Source organism: Micropterus salmoides, unplaced genomic scaffold (genome assembly GCF_014851395.1).
Source record: "Micropterus salmoides isolate LMB-PRFRI ecotype aquatic unplaced genomic scaffold, ASM1485139v1 Ms_hic_scaffold_2, whole genome shotgun sequence".
Lineage (NCBI taxonomy): Eukaryota > Metazoa > Chordata > Actinopteri > Centrarchiformes > Centrarchidae > Micropterus > Micropterus salmoides.
The window spans coordinates 3,183,312-3,192,451 of NW_024041150.1; the positions used below are offsets into that span (position 1 = coordinate 3,183,312).

A 9,140-nucleotide genomic window follows, 5' to 3' on the forward strand; every position below is an offset into this window, starting at 1 on the left:
CAGGGCAAGATGTCCAAAATGACAGCTTTGCATGGCAGCTATACAATACTGGGTTAGACCAATTACACTGAACTTAATTTGTTCTTCCCTCTCATTCCTTAAATATGATGTTGACATGTAAAAATATAAATATCTGAATGAGTAACAGCTTATTTTTAAGAATATGATTGAAACATCCTAAGAACATGGATGAGACAACATTAAGTGGATTTTGCTGCAGTGCAGTGAAAGCAGGTCACGTTGTTAAACCCTTCTTATGGTTTTGAAGAGTTTTGAGTACTGCTTCTATTTCAAGCCTGCAGTCTTCGTCAGCACTTTTAGTTGAGGTGAAGGCAGGCAGTCATATCAGGACCACAACAGATAAATACACCCACAATCGCTTTAACAGAAACTGAAATTGTTAATTTTTTTTTAAACTCTGGCCAGCAGGAGGCACTAATGCATATTTGTGGTTCCTTAGTAGAGGAGGTGTAGAGTAACAGGAACCCACTGCATGTTATCACTTACCATATGTACTGTAGTAGACTGTTTGGATGCAGAGGACAACACATCATACATTAGTGTAGGGAACTGATTCGGGTGGGGTCTCACAGCGTTCAAAGGTAAATTGTGTGACATTACTCTTTTTTCTTATATGTAGAGATGATAAGACCTGGCAAACAGTCATGAATATGCATGAATACTTTATGACTATATAAAACAGAAAAGACAGCAATTTTTGATTTGATATGATTGTGGGTAAACTATGGTACCCTGCATTTGTGTGAACTTGAAACTCAAAGCTTTAGTGATGTCACTGAACAATGTTAGGTAGATATAAAAAAAACCCTGCTCCCTTCTAATAACTGCAATTTCCCCACTGTGGGACAAATAAAGGTTTTCTTATCTTATCTTTCAAACAACAGGTTTCACTCTGAAGAATGGATGATTACAACAATAACAGCAACATCTATATCAACTACAATGAATACAACTTTGAAAACTATGAGTATTATGATAAAATTGTATTCATCATGAATGTGGTGACATGCATAATCATTGCTATCGGCTTTCCTTTGACCCTCGTGGCCATCTATGCTCTTTACTCTCTGGTATGTAAACAGATTTATTTATATACTTATTTACTGTCTACGTCATGTGTCTGTCAGACAGTTTTTCTGTCTGTAAAGGATCTTGATCTGGTTTGGAGGCTATAGGTGTCAGCGGGCTGGGACAGAGGATCGTAATGATCTATACATTTATTGGACTATAAACACATGCAGTTTACATGTGTAGCTCCATTTCAGCCTTCTCTTAAACTGTTGAGGTTATCATTTTAGTTACAGATAAACAAAAAATTAATAGTCATAGCAAATTGTCCATAATTATTTGGGATGATTGTCATTTTTAATTAAAAGCAATCAAGGAAATTTTGTAGACATTAATTTTGGATTTTGGTTTTCAACAACTAGAGAACGGATTGCCATAAAGATTATACAGACATTTGTGGATCCCAGAGGTTGAATCATAATAACTCTTGATGATCCCCTGACTTTTCATTAAGCGCCGTCTTCAAAAATGTTCATTTGTCCAACACATGGGTTTAGTCAGCACCTAACAATGATTTTTCAAATCGATTAATTGAACAAATAATTGTTTCGAGTAGTCGATTAATCTAATAACTAATTTATTTATAATTTTTATTACTCTATTAATTCAACAATTATTTATACAAAATGAATGCCAAAAACATGTCTAATTAATAATATATTTGGTAACACTTTCTATGAAGGTTGGGAGGTAATGCGTCCATAAGCCATTATAACAGTTGTTATAATCATTTACAAACATGCATTAGGCTCTATAGCAAAGTTCATAACGTATTATGACCTTTTGATTTAATGTTTTATGCCAGTTTATATCAATGTGCGCCAAGAATCTCTGACCATGTTCCATAGGACATTATAACCATCGACTCTGCCTCGTTATAAATACACTTCAGTCACAATTTAGAATTAGTGATATAAAATGGAATAATAACTTATAGTAATGTTTAATGTTATATAGCATGTCTTTCTTTGTTTTAAGTAAAGTGTAAAAATATCTATCCCTGTATAAAATATTACAGGTGGACATAATACCATATGAGCTAATTATAAGAACTTATAACACCTATTTGTTTGCTTTAGGTAAAGTGACAAAATTTGCGCAGGAAAAACACTTTTATTTATGTTTCTTCACTTTACGAACAAATTTTTAACATTTTGCATTTTAGCACAAAAACACAACTTAATTACATGAAGGAAACTCATTCTCAGGGTTGGTGAAAGATGCTCAAGACTAACTTCCGTTATCATTCAGAACCTGCTTCAGCAGATGCTTTGCTTGCGGTTGAAAGCGTTTTGCTGGTCGCACAGAGTTTACAGTAGCTGACAATGTTCTTTGCATCTTAAGCTGATGATACACAGAGCAACCGTGGGAGCAATCGTGCAGGGCAATGTTTCCGTCAATGATAATGAGTAGGCTAAAGATTACTACAGTAATCCCCTTCCCCCACCACTCCGCCACCCGCCCCGCACCGCCGCTATCCGTTCAAAACATAGTCGGACTTTTAAAAAAACAAACAACAAAAGGCCGGAAATTGAACTTTAACTTACGTGCCCGGGAGCGAGCGAGCGTGAGAGAAAGATTATTTTTATTATTATTTATTCTCCTGTAAATTAGCGGAGAATAAGATGATCCAGCTGTAGCTGTGTGTCTGTCCTCTCTGCTCCACCTGAAGGGGCTGTGAGCTGCACTTTATCAGAATTAGGAGGCGGATTACTAAGTGACCAGTTAGCCTATAGAAATATTAAGGGAGGAAAAAACAAGTTGCTCGAGGCCGGTGCAGCAAAGTGCCTCAATATTAAACTACAGCTTCTTCTTTTGTGCTGCTGTTACTTCTAGCTGAAGGCAGCAGTGATGATGTCTGCAGCAGGGTGGGTACATCTAATGTAGGACTACTTTGAATTTCGCTACATTTTCCATTCATACCTTATATAACTTAACCAGTCTGTAATCTGCATTTTGCTTCATTAACAGAAATGAGCTCGGGCGCTTGTCACAGTCACAGAGCTGGGCAGATGCAAACATTTAGAAAATCAGGCAATATTTTTGCAGTTTAAGGCATTATGTTATACTAATACAACTGAAATCTAGTGAGCGCACACCATGGCACTGGTGACCCTGTCGGAAAGCGCCTGCGTCGCTCTCTAACAAGCCGGCGAGTGACACACTTTCACTTTCCATTAACGGCGCGTTTAAAGCGGCATTAGTCTCTGCAGAGCAAATGAAGACTACATAGACACTGTAAGATCTATGTCAGACGATCACTGCATTGATTGAGATATATTAAAAGTGTCCTGTTGTTGAACAGAGCATCGCTTTGGACATTAACCTGTTTCTTTTCTTTAATACACATTGGTTACTATTTGTTTTATAGCGATGTCCCACGGTGAGTCCATAAACAGAATGTCGCCGGTGAAACTGATCTTTCACTCAGCAGCTACAAGCTGTTATTTATTTTTGAGATGCACAGAGAGAGAGAGAGAGAGAGAGAGAGAGAGAGAGAGAGAGAGAGAATATGGTGGATAACATAGTTCTGTTGGGTTTTAAGCATGATGCACAGCTTCCTCTGTATGCAGGTTTACCTGCTTCAACAACGAGCTGCTCCGTGTTACTGCCACAATCATTCATGTATTGGCAGCCTGTGCTACTGCAAAGCAAAGCAAGCGGTTTGGTTGGCTACATCAAATGTTGGCTGGGTAGCAAAAGTGATATAGCGGGTGGACCACAGATTGATTGCAAAGTTTATGATGATTTATCCTGTTTGACCTCTCAAAATATCCACTTATTCTGGAAATGTCAGAGAACCCAGTTAGATTCTGAATGTGCAGAACTTTGAACATGAGCAGAAAACCTGCTGAAACAAAGGAGCTGTTAAAGTCCAGGAGTTTATCACTGAATTAAAATTATTTAATTTATTATTGATGAGGTAAAAAGGTGCCACATGCACATTTAAAGAGGTTACCTCAATCAGTCATGCCTGCGTGTGTGTTGATTCAGCAGTGATGATATTAAAAGTTGATCTACAGGAGAAACATATCTGAAAGCTGAGAGCTGCTCGGCATTATATTCTGTTACAGTTTTAGATTTTAAATTGTTTTATTATACCTTTATTAAACCAAAAAACTATTTTGCCAAGAGTGTCCTGGCCAAGGCAGGCAGTAGTACAATTGCACATTTAAGATGGGAATAAATAATCAATTACAAGGTCATTAAATATCAAAATGTTCTTAAATATTCGCCACAATTCAGCAACACCTGAATTTTGTGTGTCCCTTTACATAAATAATTGCCTGTTACGACTGTGTGCTTCTCTGTGCTTTCTCCATGTTTTCTGCCCTAGTTCTGCCTCTGATGTACTTTAGCTGATTGCTGAACAAGGTCCACCTGGCCTTGAAAGGCGGGCTTTAAAAGCTCCTGTGCAAGCATCAGAAGAGAAGGCTCCTTGATTTGGTATTGCAGGTCTTGCTGCATCTCAGCTGGGGCATTTTTGTGTTATGTTGTGTTTTTTGGTGTTAATTTATCATCTAGTTATGTTAATAAATTCCCTTGATTTGGTTGTTTTAAAGGTGTTTATTTGTGTTGAGTTTGGGTCAGTGTTGGGGTGTTGTTCACCCCATGTTGCCACCAAAGGGTGGGGCATAACATTGCCACAATAAATTGATGCAGAAATTGGTGCAGAAAAACACCAGAATGCAGGAAATTAAGTGTTTAACACTCACAATTTTCTGGTTCATGCTGTTGCAGTTTTGTTGTTATATTATAATTAAACGCAAACACAAAATGAGACAGTTAATAGTGTTGTTGTGCCGTATAAGTAGAAGATCTTTACTGTTGCTTTACCGCTTTACAGACTTAACTTTGGGGGGGGGGGGGATTATTATGTGGAGATATGAAGTTTTATGGGCAGGGCTAAGCCCCCAATGTTTCCAGATCCTAAAAACACCCTTGCTTGCCACTAGCAAGATTGCCCAGCAGCATTGCTCAAAAAGTTTCCCCGTGTATCATCAGCTTAATAGCAGTAGCAACCCTCTCCCTCGTTTCTTCCTTTAGTTTTTGGCTATCAGTGGACGTGAACAACAAAGTCGGGTCCCGCTGAGTCACGTCAAGGATGGTGCGTTCAGTAACGAGTAACGCACTTGCCTTAGTAACTGTAATAATATTACTGTTTTAGAAAAGTAATTAGTTACACTACTTTTTTAGTGGGAAAAGTAATATTACAGCAACGTGTTACTGCCCAACACTGTTGCCGACCATATTACATCAAGTAAGAAGAGGCTCAGATGTTGTCACAGATGAATGGCGAGCCTATGGACAGGCCCTAACAGATGCAGTGGACAATTGGCGACATCGTGGCAACCGCTCCACAAAACCTTTTAAAGAACATTTTAAACTAGCCTAATTGAATGGGAATACTGGTTGGACAGTGGGGATGAGAATGTCTTGGCATGGTGTTTTGCATCAAATAACTAAGTTTTGTTGACGTTTCTGAAAGCCATAGGTATTTGACGCCCTAGGATAACGGACTGCAAAAAACACCTGCAGAAAAGCCTACTTACCTGGTATGCTTCAGTTGACAAAGAAAATTCATTTCTTGAAGATTTATCTTTCTATAAAGCCTCACAGGGCCACAACCAAATTTAAAACAAGTAAAAACCAAGGAGAGATGTAACACAGAAATATGTTGTCAATATTCAATAGCCATTACTCCGGCTAAATCAGTATATTTTCGCAATTTTACTCATATTTCAAAATCATCAGAACAAAGACACTGATACTTAAAAGACCAAAGTAAATGTCCTTTCATTTCAAACTTATGTGTTTATTGCGAGATCTTGTAACTGATGTCTGCTAACATTCAAGTCTCGCGTTGCCAGTAGTCACGTCTCATACAGTTGCAGTTACATCCAGTTTTTTTTTAAATTTAAATTAAAATGAATGCAATGAACGTTGTGTGACAGCGAAAACGAGGGTAATTTAAATGTTTCAAATGTTTACTTGCATTTGACATGTTACACGCACCACAAGCTGCGTTGGCGAAAACTACATGTAACAAATTTTAACACTATTTTGGCTGCACTCATCGCTGGTCTGAAACAATCGGCTATAGCCAAGCCGTTAAATTTAGACCACTGATTGCCTCGATTTTGCCGGGTGGGTTAAAAGCAGATTACATGTAGCCTGTCCAAACCAGAGCTAAATCGTGGCTACATAGACCATGTCAATTGAATGACACTTAATATCTTGTAGATATTATTGACATTGTAAAAATAATGGGATATCAACCATATCTCATTTGACTGGGCAAACACCACAATTAATCAGATTAAACCATTTTGACTAAAAGTGGGCTACAATAGCCGGTCTGAGCTAAACCGTGGTTATGCACAGGCCACGTATAGAACATGGGAAAGAGATGAAACAAAAAACATTGTAATTACTGTTGACTTTGCTTACATGATAGAATATCATACACCCTGCAAGTTATTTTGGCAAAAACATCATGTGACCTATTGTGGCTAGAAGAGGGTTACTCTTAGCCGGACTAAATTGGGTCTATAGTTAACTCAGATAGTGAAATGACGGCTGTTGCTTGCTGAGATGTTACCGCAGTGATTGGCCAGTGTGTCATATCTGATATTTCTGACAGAACAAAGGAGAGTTTGATTAAAGATACATAAATGGCTCTGACTGCAGCTGCTGACAGGAGACAGATGACAGATTTGGGAGGAGGTGGACTTCAAAACATGTTCACAACTGCTTGTTTACTTTTACCTGCAGGTGAGAAGTGACCACGTTGCTCCGATCTACGTCATCAATCTTCTCTTTACCGACCTCATCCAGCTCTGCTGCATGATCGTTCAGGTGAAACAACCTGAGGATTGGACGATACTTTTCATTTCCTTTTCTATTTACTACTTTGTTCAGATTGCCAGTGTTTACTTCATGGTCTGCGTCTCCCTGGAAAGGTATCTGTCTGTCTATCCAGTATGTGTGGAGCTCCTTCTGTGTCTGAACATTATATTAGTTTATAACTCTGAAGCTCCTCAAAGACTTTGTGTCCATCTTGTGTTACAGGTATTTGGTCATCGCCCACCCGCTGTGGTACCGCTTCAGACGAACCATCAAGACCTCTGTGGCGGTCTGTGTCGTGGTCTGGGTCCTTACTCTTGTCTGTGTCATCCTTTATTATTTCTCTGTTAATCATGTGGTCACAAGAATACTCTTGGCTGTTCTCCTTACCCTTCCCTTCCCACTGTTTATATTCTTCCTGGTTGGGACCCTCAGAGCCCTGTCTGCTTCCGTCTCAGTCCCCTCTGATGATAAACGATGGATTTGGGGAATTTTGGTTCTGTTGCTGCTTATTTACACGCTGCTGTTCCTGCCTACAATCATTTGGTTTCTAGGAGCCCACTTTAACTATACCCTCATCAACCTGTCCCACATGTTTCTTAGGTTGAGTCCTCTTGCGGACTTAGTCCTGTGTGTCTTCATGAGGAAAGGGGCCAGAGACAAGCTTTTGGCCTCTGTGTGTTGCAGAATGGACAGCAATCAGCCGTCAATCAGTATGAATGATGACAACATTTCCACAGTCAGCTTAATGTTGGCAGAGAAAGAGGGAGAGAGAGAAAGGGGAGGAAACAGGAGGAGAAATGTAGATGAACAGAAAGGATAGAGACAAGACAGATATTGGACTTTTTACTTTTTTTGATCACTGATACGCGTTTTTATTTTGTTTATTTTTCTTTGTTATAACTTACGTATTGTCTACCCAAAACTGTATTTGTTTGCTTTTTTATTTTTGTACAAAGAAGAAACAAAACTACAAACTCTTTGTTTATCTTTATTTAAAAGTGTTTTGGTGGTTTAGCGGAAGGCGTGTTGGGTTTTAGGATGTGATTCAGAGCAGGTATTTTACAGCAGCTGTAGTGTGTTTGGTAATCAAATCTTATTCAACAGTAGATGTTGCTTTATATGAAATATCTACAAATCCAATTTAAAATCCATGAGAAACTCATGTTCAACAAATCTCTATTGTCAATATGAACATAACCTGGGTCTCTCACACCAAAGGCATGTCTGTTTGCCAGGCTTAGCTGGAACAATAGGTGTCAGATGGTCAGTTTCATCCACTACTCTTTACCAACTTCAGACGTGCTCTATGAGTGGCTTTGATTGTGGCTTTAATCTTAGGACTGGGCACATACAGATGCAAACAGGACGTTTTGACGCAGATCAAGTACTCTGACCAGAAAATCAAGTGCTGTCTCACCTGGTCCCTGAACAGCTTTTGTCAGTTGTTGGTACAATACAGTAGCATCCTTTTCTGAGTAGAGGGATCTTAATATTTGTCTGAATTGCTAGGGTGAAGTCTGATTTCCCCTCTAAATAGCTCCTTAGCTTCAGTACAGGTTTCATAGCACGAATCACTGCCCCCATAATTTCCACATCAGGATACCCCTTCCTGAGATCACCGTCGATCAGTTGTGTCCAGGCTACTAAAGCTCAAAGTATGTTTTGAGGTTGACTCACCCACATGTATGTCTGTTCTGAAGTCCTATCTGAAACCAGGGGAAGAACCACAGCAGCTGTTCCTAATCAGGGCCGTGCAGAGACCTTTGGAAGAGCAGGTGCTCAAAGTATAAAAGGAGCACATGGAACAAGGATTTAAATAGGTCTGTTCTCAAAATATCGATACAGAAATATATTGTTATGTAGTCCTTGATTATATGCGTATACAGATGCTTCTGTATCGATACATCAACAAATGCTGTGACACAGTTTTGAAAAATAAAACACAGGGAATACCCAGATCTAGCTTTAAAACACGGTGGGCTGACACAACTTACAGGGAACAGTTGCTGTTGAGGGGTTGCTGCTGCTGCTGCTGTTTTTGCTGCTGATACTACTGGAGGTGATCTGTGACTAGAGATATTATAACAAACATAGGAGATATATTAGCTGATGAAACAAATATGTGACCATGACAAGATGTAAAGATTGCTGACAGTATTTGGGACTGGCTCACTATGACTGACCTGCTGTAGTGCTGCAGC

The 9,140-nt window shown here is 39.1% G+C and overlaps 1 protein-coding gene across 1 annotated transcript; it reads left to right on the forward strand.

The window, feature by feature from the left end:
• Positions 1-497: 497 nt before the first annotated feature.
• LOC119912571 (G-protein coupled receptor 4-like) lies at positions 498-8,940 on the forward strand. Its single transcript, XM_038731812.1, has 4 exons — positions 498-602; positions 906-1,091; positions 6,865-7,052; positions 7,162-8,940. The coding sequence occupies exons 2-4, from the start codon at positions 921-923 to the stop codon at positions 7,757-7,759; spliced, it is 957 nt and encodes a 318-aa protein (XP_038587740.1). The 5' UTR covers positions 498-602; positions 906-920; the 3' UTR covers positions 7,760-8,940.
• Positions 8,941-9,140: the final 200 nt, after the last annotated feature.